The sequence below is a fragment of the Henckelia pumila genome, chromosome 1, assembly GCF_033568475.1.
Source record: "Henckelia pumila isolate YLH828 chromosome 1, ASM3356847v2, whole genome shotgun sequence".
NCBI lineage: Eukaryota > Viridiplantae > Streptophyta > Magnoliopsida > Lamiales > Gesneriaceae > Henckelia > Henckelia pumila.
This window is the reverse complement of record NC_133120.1, coordinates 162,303,726-162,327,636: the sequence shown is the minus strand read 5'-3', so window position 1 is coordinate 162,327,636 and position 23,911 is coordinate 162,303,726. Positions and strand designations below refer to the sequence as shown.

The following is a 23,911-nucleotide window of genomic DNA, read 5'->3' as shown; positions in this document are numbered from 1 at the left end:
GCTCGGGAAGTTAATCCTGATTGATACACAGGTATGTCGATTATATCTTTTCTAACAAATCATCGTAATGTCGTCTATTCTATAAAAATATAATCGTCCACAAATATTTTTAAATCACTTCTTTGAACTGAATTGGACATCATCAACATATTTCTAATAACTATATGTGTGTGGCGTCATGTTTGTTAACAATTGTTTTTTTATGTTTTTGTAGGGTACCATGATTCATACACTTATGTTTTCTGATGTGATTCCATAATTTAAAAACTTGGTGCACACCAATAAAACCTATTTGCTTTGTAATCCATTAGTGAATAAAATCAACTCCAGCTATGTTAATGTCAACTCCAGTTTCGAACTTACTATCCAAACAAGATCGGTGGTTACTAAATTTCAGCTATCAGACCAACACTGCCAGTGGATTTCAAATTCAGGAGATTTTATGAAATCACTATTGAGATTAACGGAAACGAAGACCAACGTAAGACTAATTCTCCACTGTTAATTATTTCATACATTTTTCCATGTAATCCATCATCTCTGTAAAAACTCTGCAGATATAATAGGTTTTCTCAAAAACATTAGGTGACTTTGTTATTTCCGAAAACCCAAAATTGAAACAGCTGGATATCTAAGAGAAATCGCCCTCATGAATGAATGGTTAGTCATGATTAACAATGATTAAACACACTCACAAAAGAAAACACTCAGCTAATTCTTAGCTTTTGTAATCCACATTTTTTCTGCAAAACATTTTTAGTACCTGAATCTGTGTACAGTTAGTAGATTATAACTGTTGGATTGTGGGATGATTTGGCTGTCAATGAAGGATAACTGATGAGATGTAACGAGGGTCATGCGTCTATTGTGGCTATATGCAATCTCATAATGCAAACACGCCATAGTTATACTAACAATTGCCATCTTTTTATATATCGGATTCATAGATAATACTTTGATTTTCTATTTCATTCTTAGATGTTTCTCGTTTGAAATCTACGCCGACTACATGCGTTTATATCGATCCGCCATGCTCCACAACAGCTGAACTATTCGAGTGGTAATAACACTTTTATCGTGCCTTCATCATGAACGTCAAATATAATCATCAGAATGCCTCGAGCTCAAAAAAAATTACACCGAGATAATGAGCGCGTCTAAAAGGGACTGTTCTTTAGTGTGCAATTAGAAAGTTCACACCCAGCCATATCATGTTAATTGATGACTTATTTTCAGCATAATTTCTACTAAAACATAACGAATATAAATATACACACCAGGCTGCAAACGACTAACACTATAGAAGGAGTGCACGAACTTTGGGCAAGAAAAAGGTTTGTGGAAGCAAACGAAGTGACGCTGGAACAACTGATCAGAAAAAGAAATACACTTATTGAGGTATTCTCCATGTGAATGTGTGTGCACATGCTTGAATTAACTGAATCTCTGCTCTTACACCTCGACACATGCCAAAACTTAGTTTTTTTATGAAGTGTGCCTCGTAAGTCTGTAAAACCAAAGTCTCAGCCTTGATTTCAAGATGCCTAAAGAGCCCTCTTACAATTTTACACAACATCTTTTACAGTAACAAACTTGTTTTTCTTCCTTAAAAAAACAAGACGTTACAAGGATATTATTAAGATTAGAAAGAAAATTATTAGAGCTTCTGTTTGGGAAAAAATAGTTTTTTCACAGCTCATGCTTTAACGTCGGCTACTTTAATTTAATTCATAGACATATAAAACTACAATTTTGTCCCTTATTTTGCATAATCAAGTGTCATTTCGTTTAAAAAATGCGTCTTTCATCTGTGTTCGACAAAGTCGAGGATTAAATGGAGAACTAAATCTGATTTTTAAAAAATATATATTTAGGACAACTAATACTGTGTTCGGAGAACAATAAAAGAGCTCAAAAACTACTCCCATCTGTTTTATGATGCCTGCGCCAGTTGCTACACAGCTGCTACAAAAACAACCAGTGCAATGTCTTGTACAAGCTGTACAAATATACCCATTAAGATTGTGACAAGGTTTCTTATTACCTCTTCTCCCAATATCTGTTGAGAAAATCCTTATGACCGCGTATGATGATACACCTGTTAAATACACTATCAGGTATAAACTTAATGTCTTGATTGAAGATGGATCTGGAGTCACAAGTGTAACTATGTTTGACGAAATTGTCCCATTATTCATTGGTCGTCCGGTTGAAAAATACATAAAAAAATCACGATGAGATATGAGAAACAGAGTGCTCACTGGGTAAATAAAACATATTTTACACACTATCATTTGCAACTATATGATCTAATATTATAGATCTCACATACGCTGCAGAAACTCGGTGACGTAATCAACTATTACAAAGAAAGCCACAACTTTCGGATAAAGTTGGATCACAACGTCAAAAACTATGAAGAAAAGGTTTCGATAATTGTTGAAAACATCCAAAAATCACGTCCACTTCATTCCAGAAAAATCCAAACCAAAAACGGAGATCATTGATCAAAGGAAAGCCAAATTGTGCCGACAAGGAAGGATCAAACATCTCCGCTTCCACATCTTCGAAGAGAAACATTCTCGGGGGAAGTGAGGCACATGATGCTGAAATGGAAGTACAAGGTGACGAGCTTCTTGAAGACTATGCAAAACTAGATTTGCCAAACGGGCCAACCCATGGCGGGACGGGCCGCCCCACCAAAAACCCACCTTTTGGTCGGTCGAGGGCGGACCAACCCACCCTCTCGGCGGGCTGAAAATCCTCAACCAAACCCAACATAAGGTGGGTTGCGGGTTAGGCGGACAGACCCGCGGGTTGGCTCACTACAAATAAAAATAAATAAAAATCATTATAATTAATTATAAATTTCATAAATAAATAAATATTAATAGAAACATATTAGTAAAAATTTTAATTATTTATTTCACACGTGTAAATTTTATATAAAGTAATTAATACAAAAAAAATTCACAACTTTCATTAAAAAAATACATATATCACAATAAAAATAAAAATAAAATAATAATTCTCCAGGCCCGCAGGCCAACCCAGGCCCACGACGGGCCAACCCGCGCGAGTCATGGGCCTAGGCGGGTTGGCCCACCTAGGTCCACTTTTAGTTGGGTTGAAAAAATTTCAACCCAACCCACTTAAATTGTGTGACGGGACGGGCCGATCCGGCGGGCCTAAACCAAATTTACGGCTCTATGCAAAACGCATTAAGACACGTGTTGCACACAACAAAAAAAAACCACTACCTCAAAAAGCACTAAAAAATAGAAACGTTAACAGATACCTCATTATCTTATCAACACTCGATTTACTTATTTTATTCGGTACTCTGTTACGTTTTTTTTTTACGATTACTCGCTTTTTGGACTGAATTAGACGTTTAATTAACTTATTCCTTTCTCATGAAATATATTAGTTATAAGTGCTTCTCGTTTTATTACACTCACACGTACAACTGTGTATATAGAAGAGTGTGATTTGGCTTGAAATGGACACGTTAGCCAACGATATGTCGCAGTCACATTGATACCTTACACCTGCCATCAACAACAAATACATACGAAGACGTTGGGGATTAAATTACGCTTGACTCCAACTTCATTTGCTCAAACAATAAAAACATACTGAAATATATTTACAAATAATATAAATGTGTTCGAAATCATCACCGAACGTTACCATGTGCAGCGCACATGTCATTTCTCCAATGTATATATATATATATACACACACATATATATATAGCTATTAAATCTATTAATATTATTAAATTTATAATTAAATTAATTAATAAAACATTAAAGTTCAAAAACGATTTGTGAGCTACTGAACAAAATAACTCGAGGACGAAGTTAGAAAATTTTCGAGTTTGGCTCGAATTTATTAATTTCAAATATGATTTTAATATTTTTTGAGTTGGACTCGATTTGTTTGGACCTCTATTCTTGATCCAGGAAATGCCCGTTAACAAGATTGTGCTCGTTTTAAAAAAAAATGTATATAGCCCAGTTTGACCCATCAAATCGACATAAAAAATATATAAATAAATAGAAGTTAATTGATGGGCATATCCTGTGTCTCATGTGGTTTACTGATTGAATGATTTGAATCTGATCTTATCATGGATTGGATTGGCTTGGATTATATTATAATATAAAAATATTATATTACGTTTGGTTCATATGATATGATTATTGAATAATTAGCAAATGAGTGATAAAAAAAATGATAGATAAAGATGCGTAATATGTGAAGATAAAATACGTTATGTTTGGTTAGATTTTTATTAATAGGATTAGTAAAGAGGATTTGATATTATGACCAAAATATCCTTAGATTTTTTAATAAAAAAATTAATAAAATAATCTTCAAGCCCTAATTTAAAATATAATATGGTCATTGTTGTCAAGAGTTTTTTTAAATCCAGCAAAATAAAATTCAAATAAAAATGTTATTTTTCTCGAATGCCAAAGTAGACCTGGCCACGGGCCGGGTCCGGTTCCGGTCCGGGTCTCGGAACCGCGGGTCCGGTTCCGGTTCCGGGTCGACCCTTATTTTTTAAAAAAAAATTAAAAATTTTTTGTACAGTTGAACTTTAAAAAGTCTATCAAATATTTCATTATCTAAATAAAAAACTATTATATTTATTAAATAAAAATATAATATATTTCAACTTTTAACATATTATAATATTACATTTATTCAATAAAAAATATATTACATTTTAATTTCCAACATTGTATATTAAAAACTCTATCTAGTTCAATAAAAAAATATTATATTTATTAAATAAAAAATATATTACATTTCAACTTTTAACATCTTATATTAAAAATTATATATATCAATAAAAAATTCATTATATTTATTCAATAAAAATATATATTATATTTCAACATCTAATATTAAAAACTATATCTATATCAATTAAAAATTCTATTTATCTCAATAAAAAATATATTACATTTCAACTTTAAATATCTTGTATAAAAAATATTATTACATTTATTTATATTCAATCACATTCAATTAACAAATCAACACTTGACCTAGTGGCAAGAATGAGATCCCAAACTCATTTTGTTTTGAGTTCAAATCTCACCCATGTGTAGGTATCAAATATATATTAAATTAAAATTAAAATAATATTTTAAAAAGATAAACCCGATGGGTCAACACGACGAACCCGGAGGGTCGGACTCGTTGGGTCGACGGTTTTCAAAAGGAAAAACCGGGACCGGACCGCCTAGTGACCGGTCTGGTCCCGGTTCCGGGTTGGACCCTTTGACCCGGTTAACCGGCCCGTTGACCACGAGCCGGTTCCGATCCGAGCCCGGGTCCAACCCGGCCCTTGGCCAAGTCTATGCCAAAGTTTATATTTGTTTTTATATAGATTAAAAATGTTATTAGAAAAATAAATTTACAAAGAAAATTTTCGTTTAATACTTGTTTAATGAATATTTTAATTAGTAAATATTTTAATTAGTGTTTGGGAAAGCTTCTAGGAAACACTTTTTAATTTTTCCTTAATAAAATTTCATTTGAAATTTTTGGTAACGGAAAAGCTTGAAAAATACTTCTAACAAGCTAACACTACCTTAATGTGAAAAAAAAAATAATGTTGAATTTTTTTCAAAGATTACATGTAACTGTGCATATAATATTTTGAAAATAGATCGATAAAAGAGAGGAAAAAAAATTTGAAATATAAAAATTAATCCATGTAACAACAAAAAGTTTAGATTTATATTTTGGGAGTAATTGAGGGAAAGATGAGTAAGTGGAAGATGATGATTTGAGTAGCAATGGACATCTTTGAATCGTTGGTATGAATCCCTTCTCTGCTTCTTCGCAAACCACGTCGCCTACCGCTTCTTGGTTTTCAGGAATTGTTCGCGGCCGCTCCGCCTCTACCAAGATGCCCATCAACTCTTCGATCGCCTCCTCCGCCGACGGCGTCGCCGGTGGTTGTGTGCCCATTAACAAGAAGCGTCAATTTCATGGCGTGATGTTCAAGTACGGTCCAAAACCAATCCAGGTGATGCTTGATTGTGTTTGTTTTTGTTGCTTTATACCCTGTGAGCTGAATTTGAGCTGTGGATTGAGACATGGGTTGCCGCGGGAGTTCGGATTTTTGAATTATTAGTTGCTTTAGAGTTCAAGATTTTGTTTAGAAATGTTGCTTGATTTTGTGATGGTTGGCAATTTTAGTGCTGATGCTGAGAATTGAGTTGTGAATGTGAGGAATGTGCTGTGGATTAACTTTGATTTTCTGTGACTTCAATTCGCTTATCTTTGTGGTGATCTGTGATTGTGGTTTTAATATTGAGAAATGTGTATTGAATTTCAATGATAAAAAAGGATATGAAGGTGAGCTGATTAGTGAGAAAATGTGTGGTTAGCGAAGGATCAATATTTGTGATGCTGCAGGGAAAATGGCTGTCCAAATGTTTATCTAAATCTTTTATTAATGTCTGCCAGTCTCTATTCAGCTACTAAATAAGTATGCTGATCTCATTAGAAGCCACGGGCGCCACAATGCTTTTAGCCAATTGGCTTTCCAGTAAGTTTAAATAGATTCTCTATGGTGGTTGAGCTGAAGCACCTGTGGTGGCCTAGCTGAAGCATTCTCTGCTGTTGCCAAGAGGGGAACTCTTTGAGGTGACCGAGCTGGGTCTGCCAGGTTGGGATCTCTATGTGGTGACCAAGTTCGTGACTTTGTGGTGGCCGAACTGCGAACTCTTTGGGTGGTTGAACTGAAACGGCTGAGCTGGAAAGATTCCATGGTGCATGGGATGGAAATGGCTGAGATGGGGTTATACGTGGTTGCCGAGCTTGTATGTTCAAATTGATGCCTCTTTGTGGTGATTAAACTGGGATGTTCGAGCTGGAAGGTCGTTGTGGATGACTGAGCTGGGAGCTCTTTGTGGCAATGACCTAGAGGCTCTGGGATGGTTCCCAAAAATATATAAATTTGACCTACGAACGAACAAGGCAAATTGATTGCTGAAATCTATACCTAGAGTACACTTGAACCAACGTAGAAAACCTCAACGTGTTGCTTATAGATTAAACAATAACGTAAACTACACGATAAGTATGGATCAAAACCTTGTATCAAGTTGAAGATGCTGTACCTCATGCATGTAATGCAACTGCACGGGGATGATGAGTTGTGTTTCGAATGCCACAAGAATTACACATTAATAGGTTCTTTTGTTCAAGAAAAACACCGAGAGAATAACTCCCAAGTATATTATGAATTATCAAAACTCCAAACGTAAATTACCTAGACAAATTTTGTCTAAATGCTTAATATTTGCATAAAAACCCTGCCTATAGCTAAATGAACTTCAAATAAGATTTAATTGAGCTCATAAAACATATTAACTAATTAAACCCAAAAATAATTTAAAAACTAAACAAAAATGGGGTTTCGAACTAATAGAAATAGCCCCCTGATTGAACTAAATAAATTTGACTTATAAATAATTTTAATCTTGATCTTGAAATATTTGGCCCATTGGTATGATAATTTGCTTGATAACCTTTATTAATCTTGATTCTTCGTCTTTAAATAGGCCCACATTGTAAGCTTTGGCCATTTCATCTTCAATTAGCCCATTTAAGCCTTCTTCCATATCATGGCTCCTTAATTGCTCACTCAAATCAATCCTAGCTTGGCTTTTTCTTGAGGTTTTGATCTTGGTTCATGATTAGGATTGAGGTCACTTCAGTATCTGAAGTACATAGCTCAAGAAAACTGTGCTTGTATTCATCACGGCAAATTCATAAGCCTCAGCGTCGATTTGAAATTTCATTTCTTGTTCGTGATATTTGTGCTGATGGTCTGAAATTTGTATTGGATTTCCTTTCTTGAAATGCTTGTCTCTTTTTGCTGTTTCATGTTGAAGGTGTTTTCAGGGCGGGGACTGAAAATAAGCATTATCCTTTTCAAGAATCAGTTTGAATCAGATGAAAATTGCTATTTTATTATAGTCTGTTTTGTAGAAAGTTTCTCACATATATCTTTTTTCTTCTGATATTTGGTCTTTTTCATGATATTGTATTTTTGGTACAGGTTGCATTTAAGACTGGAGATTACAAACAGCAAGTTATTTTCATTGGTGGACTAACAGATGGTTTTTTGGCTACCGAGTATGACACAAGACTAGTTTTATATGATCATATGCACTTCATGGAACATTATGGTTTTGATAAGTTTCTACTGGTTGCGATCAGGGATCTTCCACATTATTTGTTGGTTTGAAGGGTAAATCTTTTTATATTTGGAATAAGCAGTCATTGGGGTGTGGAACAAAGTTTTGATCACAATATTGGAGGAAATGTAGAGTAAGAACATCTAAGCGCATGTGGAAAACTTCTACCACCATTTGAGTAGATCAGCAAATAATGGTCGTTCATCATGAGACAAACTACCTTAGCTTTTATGTGAGCATAATCATAATGCATATCTAAGTAGTTTACATCTTTTCCAGACTAGGTCATTGCAAATGGCTTGCTACATCACACTCATTTTACCATATGAAATAAGGGATGCCATTAAAATTTTTGATGAATTAAGTAATTACGTTCACTTCTGCTTTTCAGCAAGACAGCAACCAGTAGAAGCACTTTGACCCATAATTTTTATAGTGATTAGAAATAGAGTAGGGACTTTGTGTAATTCAGATTATCGAGTAGGAAGTGTAATCATGTGACTCAAAAGTACTCGTTTACACATTGATAGAGTGCCAATTCGAGATGGCCAATCTCCTATAGGACAAAAGAAGAGCAGAGAAGATAATTGAGGGAGTAAAGAGAATTTAGAGAAGAAGTTCTATTCATAATCATGTTCTTAATGAGTTACATTGGTATAGTCGTATTTATAAATTTTCTCTACCCATTTTTCTAACTACTAACCCCCTCTAACTTCTTTCTAACTTCCACACATACGTTTAATTATATTTGGTTTCCCCTCCCCTCTTGTATGCCGATTTCTCTTCTTTTATGCCGCCTCCCCATTTCTTGTCGTATCACACATCCTATAAACATATGTGGATGAGTTATAGTTGTGTTTAATGCTTATATTATCTTTTTTCCAAATGCATACCCAAACTAGGTGACAACTATTTTATATCATTTCATCCAAAAGTTGATGATTCTGAATCTTCCAGATATTTGGAACCTTTGGCAATAGCTTTGGAGAAAGAACGTTGGTCCTTGGTTCAATTTCTACTTTCATCTTCTTATAGTGGATATGGTACCTCAAGCTTGAAACAAGTAATTTAATCTTTTTCCAGCTTCTTCTTTTCCTTTTCTTTTGTTTGACGGAGTAAACTAGAGCTTTCTTTTTCACGTTCTTTTATTGATGATAAAAAAGTTTTATTCCCCGTCAAGAAATCTAAATATTCTCTTAGTAGACAGATCTGTTAAAATAACTTGGTGACTATTAGTGTTTGATTTTGCTCATTTACACGACTTCAAGCATCTCTCTTCAATATTGGATCATATTTTAGTTCCACAATGTGCAATTTCTACTCTCTCTCTCTCTTTTTAAAAAAAATTATAAAAGGAGTTTACAAGTGAGGATTCCATATTGGTAAGCACCTTTCAACTTTGACCTCAATGGTCACTCATTTGAGTCACCATGAAGTGAAACTGGAAATTCAATCTTATTTCAAATTTGACCTCAATGGTCATTCATTTGAGTCACCTTGAAGGGGAACTGGAAAATCAATCCTATTTCATTACATTAGAAAATAGAAGATTTAAATTTTCGTGTATGGTACTTCTTAGACTTTTCTGTCAACTCCTTTATTCAAATACACCGGAACAATAGGTTGTCTATGCAAGCTTTTGATACTATGTTGTCATATAAGTCTCTAGGCTAATCCTGCTCTCTCTCATCTTTTGTGAGAGGTTCTGATCTAAGTCGTTACTCGTGTATCTTTGTTTACATGCACACACACTGGAGGAGGTCTTTCCCAAACACCCCGCACCATCCGTTCAGACAGATGGTTTTTAAAAAACTGTAATCGTAATCAATATAGCACAGTTCCATCATCTGCCTTCCTTTGGTTTTTAATGATTTCTTAACTTCTCCTTGCTAAAAATTTTGACGGATGCTTATGCTTATTGAAGGATGCCTTGGAGCTTGATCAATTGATTAGTTACTTGATTAACAAAGAGGATTCTGAAGGTGTGGTGCTTCTCGGACACAGTACTGGCTGTCAGGTATTGCCTTTGAAGAAAACAAGCATCTGACGGTCAAAGAATTCTAAGGGAGCCGTCGAAGATCTACATTTACAGCCTTCACTTTGGGTCAAATATAGCTAAAAGTCATTGTATTATGTGTGCAGGATATTGTGTATTATTTGCGTACCAATGCAGCTTGTTCAAGAGCAGTTCGTGCTGCTATTTTGCAGGTAATTTTTCCAAAGTTTGTTGTGTGTAACCATGTTCTATTCAAGTTCCAGCAATTAAATGATGATTGCGATTTTATTTGCTTGCTATGTGTTGAGTGTTATAAAAATGCTTATAGAATACTACATAATACAGCACCTGCATCTCTTTGCATTTTTTTCTAAGAAAGTGTTGATTGGCTGTTCAGGCTCCAGTCAGCGACCGGGAACATAGAGCTACACTGCCAGAAACGGCTTCGATGATTGATTTGGCGTCAAAGATGCTAAGTGATGGTCGTGGATCAGAATTGATGCCCCAAGAAGCCGATCCTGATTCTCCAATCACTGCCTATAGGTGAGAGTGATTTGCCGCATAAGTTCCTTGGATCTAGGGGGTATGCAGGTATTAGAAGGATGGGGTGAGAAAGGACAAGCGGTGAATGGGGGCGACTTAGTTGATTTTGAGGGTCGAAATTAGCTGTGCTAAAATAATCACACAAACACACAAACATATATATTAAAAAACATTGTCCGTTCTACTGGTTCGCCCGTCATCTTATGCTAGTGATATGAATCAACATGGTGCGCTTGCATACGGTTAGCCATCTGATCATTTTCTAGCCGTATCCAGATATCATTCCCTCTGTGCATACAACGGTGATGATGACATGTTCAGCTCCGACTTCAGTGAAGACCAATTGAAACAGAGACTCGGGCACATGTCTAACACGCCTACTCTGGTAAGTTTCTTTCATATGTTACTTTTTAATCCATTTTTTGCTCCTGCATTATGGTTTATGCCACATATGCAAACAAACAATAGCCATGAGCAGAGTCAAGATTCTTCTTTCAGAGGCGAAACTAACATGATAAAATCAAAAGTTAGGAAAATGCAATATTACCCAAACAAGTGCTGAGAAGAATTGAAAACAGTGGGTGGTAGACAGTAGACTACTACTCATGCTGGTTCTTCGCTTTCCCAACTTTAAATAGCGTCCCTTAAGAAGGGGACACGCTTGGTTGACAGACAGATATTCAAATAAAAATAATATCTACTCTCAGATCTGTATTTCAGTCCAAAAACATAATGTCAACGCATTTGACGTTGTCTGTCGTGTGGAGTGTGATAGGGCCTCCATTAATTTTCTTGCTCTTACGATGTCAGAGATTTTCAATAACATTTGACATTGTCTGTCATGGAGTGATTTAGTGTCTCCGTTAATTGTCTTACTCTTATGATGTCGAAGATTTCCAAGAACATCGAGAGGAATTCTACTGTAACCTTTATATCCCCTGCAGATCATGTTCTCAATGGGCGATGAAAATGTTCCTGATTATGTGGACAAGAAAGCTCTTGTTGAAAGGCAAGAATACAAACTTATTGAATCACCCCTTTTTTTACTCCAAATCTTTTACACCTGATTTGCAAAATTTAACTGGTGCACATCTCATTTTGTGCTATGAACTGAACCAGATTGTGTAGAGCCATGGGTGGTGCAGAAAAGGTCGAAATCGAACACGGTAACCACTCTCTATCCAACCGAATTGAGGAGGCTGTCCAAGGCATCATGGAGTTCATTAGACGGGATGGACCCAAGGGATGGGAGGATCCATGGAGTTGAACACATTCCCCGCTCGTCGTCTTTGATTCTTGATTCGATTTCTTGCCTTTTTCTTATTTCTGAAAGTTTGATGAATGGCAATTTATTCCCATTTCATAATCTATTTCTTATTATTATTAGTGTCATTTTTTGTTGTGTTTCGTTTTTGAGCTAGTAGTTGTAGGATTGGTTATATCTACCGACAAATCTTAATCAAATTTACTCGTTCTGGTTTCATCTTTATATGCGGTGTAGACTGTAGTATTATTTATCGTTTCCCCATGTTTTCTACCCTGTTCACATATTTTTTTTAAAATTTTTTTTATTATTAACTTTGGTAATAAATGATGATTAAAATCTTAATATTAAACACCTCCTTTTTTTTCAAAAAACTTATTATAAAAACAAAAGCAAGTTCATCTAATATAACTATATGCAATTAAAATCTTTATTAAACTAATATATATATATATATATAAAATTTTGATCCATGTGCAGGAAATTTGTGAGCGATCACTAAAACTCGATAGTGGGTTTTAGTGGTGCAAAAAAATAAAATAAAAACAATTAAAATTTGGTACCGGATTTTAGTGGTCGCTCATAAATTTCTTGCACTCTAGGGTGCGGGGATCATTTCTAATATTAAACCAATGGCTAAACTTAAAAAACAATTGAAGTCAGATCTATGCATGTATCTTTTGAATTATGTATATTATAAACGTACACAATTAAGTAAAGCATAATATTGTCATAGACTCATAGTACGGCGGCGTGCATGCTTTTGTCTCATAAATTTCGCTAGACTTGGTATTTTTATCATGAATTTTTTTAAAGCATTTGCATATTTGTGATTTCGGTTATCAATATTATTGAATTTTAATATCGATATGTCTCTTTGTTTTTTTTTTTTTTTTTAAATTTAAGTCCAAACACTCCCATAGAAAAATACTAAAACAAAATAAATTACCAAGTTAATATAAAAAATCAAACAAGAATAAATCAATTTTGAACATATATAAGCTATAAAAGCAGACCAAAACCGCATAGAATCAAACATCGAAAGAACTTTACGTAAAAAAATATTTAATTTCAATCTCAAAATCTTAAAAAAAAAATAAACAAACAAACAAATCGACTTGTGAATATTGACAGCCGAAGCAACTTTAGATTTGCCATCTTTGGAGAGTTTTGTGTAATCATATATTCTGTTTGTCTGCCTACTTTCGTTAATTACTATGATTATTATTATTTGTAATTAAATCGTCATCAGATAATAATCATGATTATTCTCTGTATTAACACATTAAAGCTGTTTTAAACTGTAAAGTTAGCTCTAACCTAGTACATAGCTAACTGTCGACTTGTTCTGTTTGCACTTGCTTTACAAAATATTTATATCATAATTTTATAATATTTTTCTTAATACTGATATATTTTTTTTTTATATTTTTTTTTTTGAAAAAAGTTTATTGTGGAGCCTTTATGTTAAGCTCTCCATCCGATATTTTGGGAATAAACGTTTTAATTTTTTTTTTTAAATATAAAATAATTGTATATATAGTTGATTTATCAAAATAATCGTACTATTGGTTTAGTTAGTTAATCTGATTAGTTTAATAGAACTTTTGCTTATCCTTAAAATCAAATATATGACATCGTATAAAAGAATAAAGTTAAAACTTTAAAGTGTGGATTCTCTTATTTATTATATATATATATGAATTTAAAAAAATGATAGTCTAAAATAATGACTGTGATAAGTAACAACTAACATGTAAACGTATTGAATAGAACAATTTTAAGTCAATTGCATTTTTATAATAAAACTTTCTTGTAGGGGCAATCATGTAATTCAAAAAACAAAAAAGAAAATTTCAATGTTTGATCACATTTTTTTTTAAAATACGACACTCCTTTATATTCATCAATACGTATGCACCGGACACTAAAGCATGGTGCATGTACATCGATCGTTATATCACGCGAGTTCTTGTCATTTAATAAAAGTTTATACCAGTAGTTGATGATTCAAAAACTAAAATTTAGTTACATGATAAAGAGAAAAATACTCTAAATAAATAGAAAAATTCATGGTACACATAAGTTATATTTAATTTTCCAATTAAAAAATCCATAAAATGTGGGGACTATACATACGTACAGTATTCTAAAAATCGACCTAGGCACCAGTTGAATACATCGAAAAAGTGCTAGTCGGCCAGCCTAGGCAGGACTAGGCAGCCCCAGGTGAAATTGAATATTTTTTGTGGCTTTTACTTGAAAGCCCAATAAAAAAACTGACAAAATTTTAACTCTTTCAACACCGTTTTCAAAGAGAAGAAAAATATGGAGAATAATAAGTAGATAAATTTATGGATAAAAAGTAGAGTAAATTTGAGGCATTTTATTAGTTATGTAATATTATTGAACTCATTTTAAATTTGATGTGATCATCTTGAAATTATAATATGTGATTTATTATGTTATATCGTGAAATACGCTTAGCAGCGCCTAGTCCCCGGCCTAGCGCTAGACACTGCTGGTCTGACGCCGGACTAGCTCATAGCGAATCATAGAACCTTGCATATATACATACATACACATACATACATATATATACATATATATGGCTATGTATATCGACCAACTAAACCTTACCTGACATAGACTTTGCTAGTGTTTAATGGCAATAAAGGGCTGTATGTCACTTAACTATACAAATGTTGGTGCACATTTTTAGTACACCAAGCAAACCAGTGATTCTAATTAAATATTCTTATCTATAACTATATTAAGAGTGAACATGTAAGTGGTTCGTGATATATATGATTTTTTGGGGTTATTTTCATATAATGCCCTTATTTATTTGATAATTGTCATTTTATCATTATAATTTTATAATAGTTATTTTTTAAATGAAACTGAATAAGCACGCAAGACATGCATCGAAATGCTAGCTAGCTAGTATATACTTTATATATATATATATACATCAAAACAAGCTCTGGAATCTCTATAGCCCACATGAATTATTACATGCATGGTTGAAATAAATACCGTCTATTTAAAATCCTGCAATTCAATGAGCATTAACCCTAATTAATGAATGTTGAATATTAAATTAATTTAAGATTAAATTAAATTTGTTGTAGCTTTGACGTCAGCCTTTTCTCGTACGGACACCTACTACAAGATTTTGCTATATAAAAAAAAGCATATTTCCCCATACAAAACCCTAATGAAATCATCATCCACTAAGCATAAACTTTATAGTTTTGTCGGCTAAGTGTTGCCCTATGCATTTTAATTTGCTCCTTTTTAAATTTTTTTTAATAATAAATAAATAAAATTCCCATGAGAGCAACTTTACGTGACGCACCCACTCGATTTCATTGGAATCCATGTGAGGAGACCACAACAAGTTGAATTACCTACCCTAACAATAAGTCTGGTAGATTAATTAATAGATATATTTATCTTATAATATATATATATATATATTTCAAATTTTATTATTAATTTGTAAAATGTATGTAAAAAAATATAATTAATATGTTCTTCCAACCCGCAGTCGAGTCTCGAACCCGATACATATATCGTTCCAAATTTGAATTATCGGTGCCAGGTGAACTATAATTCACGTACAAATGCCTAGTTTTTAGTTTATCTAGAGTGGATAAATGGAAATTGGAAATAGCTGGCTATATATCAATGTTTATGTGATCTTGGAATCCAGCAAACAATAGAGTTAATGGTTTTTTTAAGAGTAGATTTATGCCTGAAAGTGAATTTAGATGTATTAATTAATTGAGACTTATGCATGAAAGCTAATTAGAAAAGATAATCCTGTTTGGATAAATAAGAATTTAACCCAAAAAAAATTTATTTTGGGAAAAAACAGAGAGAGAATACTATTCATTATCTTATTAAATTAAGTTAAATTAATTCTCGTGATTTTGGGGGAAATTCGTTGTTGAAACTTGAAAGCGAAGTGTGCTCGTTCGAAAAGCGTTTGAAAAGTATTACATGTTATTATTGAAAAAGACGCCCACTCATTAAATTTTAAGTCTTTAATTTATTTTCAATTGCATCTCAATATTTTATCATATTTAATATTTTTAATTCATAAATGGAAAAATTGAAATTTTGGTCCTTTCAGCAGTTAAATTTCATTTTAAGTTTCTTCTCTTTGTGTTTTTCCCTATTTATGTCATTTTTTATGTATCGAATGTGATGTCGATCATTGTTGATATATTAAGCATCAAGTAAAAAAAGAACTAAGATTATCTTGAAAATATATATATGTATAGTATTAATACAATTTTGGCAATACGGAGCTAGGGCTGTTAAATCACAAGAAAGTTGAACAAGAGACAAATTTTTAATTTTTCCATGATATATATATATATATATATATATATGTAAAATTTTGATCCCCTGCGCTGCACCCTAGGAGGGTTGGGATACCGAACCAAAATACTAATTTTTCCGGATACCGTACCGAAATTTTTTCGATATATAGATATTTTTTTGATATATCAAATTTTTTTCCCTATTTATGTCATTTTTTATGTATCGAATGTGATGTCGTTCATTGCTGATATGTTAAGCGTCGAGTAAAAAAAAGAACTAAGATTATCCCGAAAATATATATATATATATAGTATTAAGACAATTTTGACAATACGGAGCTAGGGCTGTTAAATACTTAAATCACAAGAAAGTTGAACAAGAGATACAATTTTTTCAATTTTCCCATGATATACATATATATATATATATAATTTTGATCTCCTTCACCCTAGGTTGCAGGGAATCTGTGAGCGGCCACTAAAACCCGGTAGTGGATTTTAGTGGTGCAAAAAAATAATAAAAAAAAACACTAAAACCCGACACAAATTTCCTGCACTCTAGGATGCAGTGGATCATTTATATATATATATATATATATTTATATATATATATATATAATAACATATTTGGAATAAAAGATGTAAAAATTAAAAGCAAGCTAGGGTGGATGGATATTCGAACAATAGAAATGTGGTCCTAATTAATGACATATATCACAGCATTAAATTAAATTCATTTGACCTTTGGCGACTCTAAACGTGCATGCTTTATTAATCAAAGTACAAAAAAGCTTCTTTTGAGATATATATTAATTTGGTCAGCCACTAATTACAGCTAGACGACACCATTTTAGCATCAAAATACCATCTATCTTAATTATTTTAACTATATAATCTTTTCTTTTATTATTATTTTTTAAAAAAAATATATAGCTAGAAGAATGTTTTCTTTAAGGCCTTTTTGGTTTATATATATTAAATCGTTTACTCCAATCAAGTGTAAAGTGAAATTTGGATAATTAAGCTTGTGAAAATCAGGAGAATTAATTTTAGAGAACTGATATGATCAGTTAGGTATTGTATATATAATATATCCCAAAAATAATAGAAATCCTTCGTAGTTTGTTTCGGGTATCAGTTTTATTTTATAAAGGTCGAGTATATATATCTTATAGTAAATGTTTTTTAGTGTGTCATGACACACCAAAAATCGTTTTTTAGTTCCACTTTTTTTTTGTTACCGTCTCACGATATTGTTTTGGTTATGTAAAATTTTGGTAAATTTCACACGTACCACGTACATGTCCACTTTTTGCTCAACTTCTTTTTCTTACTAACTTATTCAACTTTTTCTTCAACCAATCTGCGTCATGTTTGCTTCTATGATTAATTTCACACGAATATATTTTAAATATCATTTTGATTATATAATTAGCAAATTAATTTTATATTCTCTTTCCAATAATTAATTTTCAAGTACTACTAAATATATAATACATTATTTTTCATAAATAAAAACTCATAAAATATTTATATATTATATCGCACACGCAACTCTGTTGCTAGTAATTATTAACGAGCTCGTCTTGATGTTTTCGAATGTTTAATTATGCATGCAGTGCCGTACCTATGATTTTTAGGGCTTGAGTCGAACTTAACAATAATTTTTTTCCAACTTTTTAAAAATTATTAAAGAGAGTTTTTGAAAATTAAATATGCAAAATTTTATAATTTTATTCATATAATATTCAAAAACTTTATAATGTCATTAAGTAATAAAACTAAAATGTTATAAATAATCATTTAAATAATACTTTGTCATTTTATCAGCAAAAACATCAATTATTTGACAATATACGAAAGTCAAGAAAATTAATGCATTAGTTGAAGAAATTTCTTACACTGTATCTAATCATGCTAACGAATAAAAAAATATCACATACATTCCTAAAAAATTCAGAAAAATTAGAGAAAAAAAATATAAAAATAACATGTAAGTCGATGAAATTCAAGAATCAATAATGAAAGAGAGTGGTAAAAGTTTTGAAACCCAAGAGTTGTTCTGTATTAATTATCATGCGATGTGATAGGAACTTCCGATAATATATATATATTTTTTTGGAAAAATCACGACATTTAAAAAATTTTATTGCACACATAGACTAATAATAGTTTATGTATTTTTTTGGGCCCTCTCTTGGACCTGGGCCTGAGGCGGTGGACTCACTCGCCTCATGCCAGGTCCGGGCCTGTATGCATGAGAACATGATTTCGACCAAAATTCATGTGTGGTGCAGCTTATTATCACCCAAAACATTACTTTCATGAGAGCTGGATAAGTTGGAACAAACAAGATTCATCGAGCCACCGTTTAAAATGGAAAACAGACAGCTCCTTAATTTACTTGTTTTGGAAATTTCTATGTATTTTCTCGTACCTGCATGCTCGCGTATGATTTCCCATATTAAGGTTTTTAATTTAATTATATCCTATATATGTCTAATAATATCTAATGTGCATGCGCACATCAACTATTTGCATCAGAAACATTAATCCATATCTATTCCTTTAACTAATTCTTGTATATATTAGCCACATAATGGAGTATTATATGTTTATAAAAGAAAACGTCATCTTCCCTTGTCCTTGATTGGGATTCAAAAAGTTTTGCGATTTAAGATCTTTTTTCCCCTTTTTAAATATTGTCCTCTATTGGGACTAAAAAAGTTGGCGATTTAATTAAGATATATCTGTAAATTTTTAATATATATATATATATTTAATTGTTCATTAATTAATATTGTAGACAAAAGATCGAATAAATTCCACACTTCATCCAATATGGGCTTCTTACGCAACCGTAGGATCCTTTTCGTAGCCATTTTAGTGCTCACGCCTTAGCTTTCACTTTCTATTACATTGTATATTAATTATTAGCAGCTTCGCACTCCAGATTCAATTCTTTTTTCCATGTATGACAACAGAATAATGCGTTTCATCTCATAAACTCAACCAGTTTTCATGCTTTAATTTTTTTTAAAAAAAAAACATACAATCGTCATAATTAAGTGTTAGGGTTTTCAGCATCTCGAAAGTTACATGGTAGATGTCTCACATCGATTGAATTAACTCCTTGGAAACGGACATATGGACTTGATTAATTGGACATTAATCTTCTCTTTCTAGTTATCTTTTGGCGGTTGAGTAAGCGCCCTATATATGTCTATAATTTTAACAATACATAATTTTTGGATCATTTATTTGAGTTGTGGAGTCATCGATTTGATTCGACGATATAATTGTTCTTAAATATATAAAATACCGTAGATCACAACAGATTTATAGAGTATCTTTAATTTTCAAACAAACTCGATATATCATGTGAGACGGTGTCACGGCAAGACAGAGCCAGAGGAGGCCGGTGGTTGCACTCACTCCCCTCATCTTTGTCTATTCTCTAGTATGTTAGTCTCTAAATTTACAATAACATAAATTTTTCTAAATGCATGTTTAACCCACACTGCCCTCTCATCCGATAAAAAATCATTTTGGCCCCCATGAAATTCCTAGCCTCGTACGTCCTTGTTAATCACATGTCAATTTTGTGAAACAAATCCCCTATTTGGATCACTCATGGAATAATATTATTTTTTATTTTAAATATAGACAAGATAACTCGTCTCATAAATAAATATTCATAATATCGTCTTACAAGAGACCTAATTTTAATTCTTTTTACATGAACTGAATTATGACATGTATTGAAATACTTTAATTATTGTTGATTGCGATCCATTCTCTAGATTAACTCCAACGTAAATAAGTTATATATATATCCAGAATATGGTTTTATTATAATGTAATTTAATTAGAGCTAAAAACATATATAAACATCTCTGAATTTATTAAGTTTAGATGTGTTAGAATTTTAAGGAACATAATCGTAAATAATATAAATGTTTAAATGTCATCAATTAAATAAGTCATAAATTAATGTCGTCTAATTTGGAATTAAAGAATTGCTTAAGAGCTTAATTGATCATGATATTATTGTGTGGATATCATATACGATTAGGGGTGGTTCGGTACGGTATACCGCATACCCTACCGAATATCGCATATCGTACCAAAAATTTCGGTATACCGACATGTCGGTATGACATAAATCCATACCGATACCGTACCGAATACCGAAATTCGGTACGATATCTGTATGATACCGTGTATAACGATTTTTTTTAAAAAAAATATCGGTATACGCGGTATCATACCGATACCATGTATATCGATTTTTCTTCGGTATACCGAAATACCAAAAATTTGAAAATCTTATACCGATACCGAAAATTTTGGTATATACGATTTTTTTCGATACGATAAAGACGGTATGACGGCATTTCGCTATTTTTCACCAACCCTATATACGATATTTATAGTTTGTTGATGAGGCAAATCTGTTTTGCATGATCCCATCAACAAAACTCTTTGGTTTGGAAGGAAACCGTAAAATTGAAGATCATGGCCCACAAATAACTACAACCATGTATTCTGATACACTTCCCGCAATTCTGACTATTATGTTTATGATCATTGCCCAAAAGTGACTACAAACCATGAATTCTGGCACACTTCCACAATTCTGATTTTTATATATGTTTGCGATTTCTTGAGAATTAGATAGAATTTGTGGATTTTTGTATAATTGAGATATGGAACACAATTGTTTCCTTCGAGATATACGAATAGAACCGAGTTTGTTCAAGAATTAAAACCACCAAAGAAACGTTGAATAATCTTAATTTCTATAATGAATACTAGCTAGTGATATTTAATTTGGATAGAAAGGAGGATAATTAAAGTGATGAAAGGTTTGGTACTGTAACAAAGATAGAACTTTCATTTAATTTATTTATTTAATGAGCATAAACGAAAATGAGCCCATGTATTTTGACTCTAACTAAATATTTTAAAAAAAAACAAATGTAATGATTAATGATGTAAAGCGTTTTCTTGTTTCAATTTGATGATACTAGCTTTGTTAACCATGATGATTTATTTTATTAGAAACTATTGAATTGTATGCAATATGAACCAATATTAAACAGTACTTTTTTTGGGTCAAAATATAAATTAAAATAAATAAGTATGCAGGGCTTTCTTTAAATGTATGTATATACTAATCCCAAAATTAAATTAACTGAAAATGCGCGAAAGCATTTTTATCAATTAATTAATTATCCAAAAACAGGAATAAATATTTACCAATACTTTAAGTATATCGCAAATAATAATACTTATCTTATATATACTATATAGTAAGGTAGGAATTAAAATTTAATTCTATTTTTAACAAAATAATTATATATCGAACATATATACGTTGTGATATAATAATATTGTCTTGATACGGAGCATGAAATCAAAATGTAGTGCTTAAGCCGCCGTACGATTTAAAATATTTAAGTTGCACCGTTATCACCAGCTATAGTTTCTGGTAAAACGACAAGTGATCGATCCTACAATTGGTATCAGAATCAAAGTCACGGATTCGATTGCGATGAGTTCAATTATTGAGAGAGATATATATTGTTGGATGAAAAAATAATCTGTATTTGGTAGAACAATGACTTGTGTTTTTGTTCATTGATATACGATTTTAAAAATTTGTGTTATATAATTATCATAATCTGTTATTTATAACTTTTAGTAAAGCAGAAACATTCGATCCCAGAAAGACACGTGGACGTTAGTATATAGTCACTCACGCATATATCATTAGATGGTGGGTAGGTGTAGGATGCTTCTACGCTCTAAATGGAGAATATTGCTTTAATTAATTAATTTCTGAAAAGAGAAACAAAATTGTTTGCAAAATTAATGTATTCCTTTTGTTCAAAAGCAATGAATTCCCCATTACACCCTTTTCCTCATAAATCAATATATATTATATATATCGCATGCACAATTTCAAAACCGAATTAGTCTCAAGTGGTGCAAAAAGAATCACACCCCCCCACCCCCCTACGTACCCCAAAACACTTTAGCCCACCTATAAATTGGCCTCCATATTTGTACATATTTTTCGTTCAATCCCTTGTGAACTCTCAACTTCACCTACATATATATATATATATATATATATATCCATTAATTTTTCAAACAAAACCTTAAACAATTCCACCATGTCAACCATAGTTTACCAAAATCTTGTCCCATGTTTGGAGACCCAATTCAAAGAAACTGCAGCCACCACCATCAACCTCAAACTCGCGGAGAGCATGGTGGATATGAACACGAGCGCCCTTGAATATGGCAACTGGGGTTTGCTTCCTAAAGACGGAAAACCCAGCAGCTTCTACGACTCATCGTCATTTTCACGACGACTCAGCGCCAAATCTCTTGAATTGTGCACCGAAAATCTGGGGAGTGAATCGGGCAGTGATATTGTCTTCACTGACAGAAGCAGCAGCATTAATTTCTCCGGCTCGAATTTGATCCAAGATTCATCGCCGAAACACCCACGTCGGAATAATATTACACCCAAGAGATCAGATGATTTCCCTCCGCCTCTGTCTTCAATGTGCGGACCGAATTCTCTGCAAATGCGCCGCCGTAGGGAAGGCGGGAGGCTGATTATCGATGCGGTGGTGGAGGCCGAACCTTTCAGAAACTCTTATTTGCAAGCTGAAAGAAGCGACGGCAGACTCAGGCTCTATTTCTCGACCTCCGACTTGGCCAGCATAGAAGAAGAACAACAACAAGAAGAATATTGGTGCGGGGAGGCAGCTGAGGAAATTACCGACGACGAAACCGAAAGCGAGTTGGGAGACGAAGAATGGGAATTAGATGGTGGCGAGATTAATAATATTAATGAAATGGGATTGAACGAAAAATTTCAAAGCAGGCTCAGTAGGTGCAAGGAAGGTGGGCATGGAATTAGCAAAGGCCGGTTAATATTATTGTGCAGTCATGTGTGGAAGCCTGCTGCTGCCTTTTGTGTGGCCACTTAATATTATTTATTTATTATTATTTTATCTTCTTTGGATCAGGTCAGTTTGGGTACGTATTTTAGGCTTTATTATATTTTTCATGGGATATATGGATTAATTCATGAGAATATTTATGAGGTGAGGATGAATTACAATAATTAGTAGTACTTCTTATATATATATTGTGTGTATTTTATTATTATCATGTTCAAGTTTGAACATGGACGACGTATCATGTTTTTTTTTCTACCACCTCAAAACTTATTTGGGATATATCTTCCCATCATGTAATATACTACTTATGCACCATTTGGTTTAATTAAGTACCATTACTTGATTTAGCAATTAGATTGCGAAAACGCCATTATTGCCTACGTACGACCACGTAAATTCTTCAATTGTTTTTCAGTTCAGTTTGATTGGAAAATTCGATACATTAATCCATGGTAAACTTTTGCATTATTTAATTATAGCTATAGGTTAATCTTGAGTCTCCATATTAAACTAGAAATCCCATAAACTACAAAATTAATCATGGTCCATTTTTCCCC

The 23,911-nt window shown here is 32.6% G+C and overlaps 2 protein-coding genes across 2 annotated transcripts; both read left to right on the top strand.

The window, feature by feature from the left end:
- Window positions 1-5,727: 5,727 nt before the first annotated feature.
- On the top strand, window positions 5,728-12,256 carry LOC140883980 (UPF0613 protein PB24D3.06c). Its single transcript, XM_073290620.1, has 9 exons — window positions 5,728-6,052; window positions 8,096-8,172; window positions 9,192-9,297; window positions 10,159-10,251; window positions 10,377-10,442; window positions 10,628-10,773; window positions 11,050-11,158; window positions 11,718-11,782; window positions 11,893-12,256. Exons 1-9 carry the CDS (start codon window positions 5,843-5,845, stop codon window positions 12,038-12,040), a joined length of 1,020 nt encoding a protein of 339 aa, XP_073146721.1. The 5' UTR covers window positions 5,728-5,842; the 3' UTR covers window positions 12,041-12,256.
- A 10,222-nt stretch (window positions 12,257-22,478) lies between these two features.
- On the top strand, window positions 22,479-23,581 carry LOC140876177 (protein FANTASTIC FOUR 2-like). Its single transcript, XM_073280059.1, has one exon. It carries the CDS (start codon window positions 22,554-22,556, stop codon window positions 23,379-23,381), a length of 828 nt encoding a protein of 275 aa, XP_073136160.1. The 5' UTR covers window positions 22,479-22,553; the 3' UTR covers window positions 23,382-23,581.
- The last annotated feature ends 330 nt before the right edge of the window (window positions 23,582-23,911 follow it).

Coding starts and splice junctions, on each gene's coding strand:
- LOC140883980 (XM_073290620.1), top strand. CDS start 5,843: ATGAATCCCTTCTCTGCTTCTTCGCAAACCACGTCGCCTACCGCTTCT. Junction 8,173..9,191: donor GATGGTTTTTTGGCTACCGA/GTATGACACAAG, acceptor TGAATCTTCCAG/ATATTTGGAACCTTTGGCAA. Junction 10,774..11,049: donor TCTCCAATCACTGCCTATAG/GTGAGAGTGATT, acceptor AGCCGTATCCAG/ATATCATTCCCTCTGTGCAT.
- LOC140876177 (XM_073280059.1), top strand. CDS start 22,554: ATGTCAACCATAGTTTACCAAAATCTTGTCCCATGTTTGGAGACCCAA.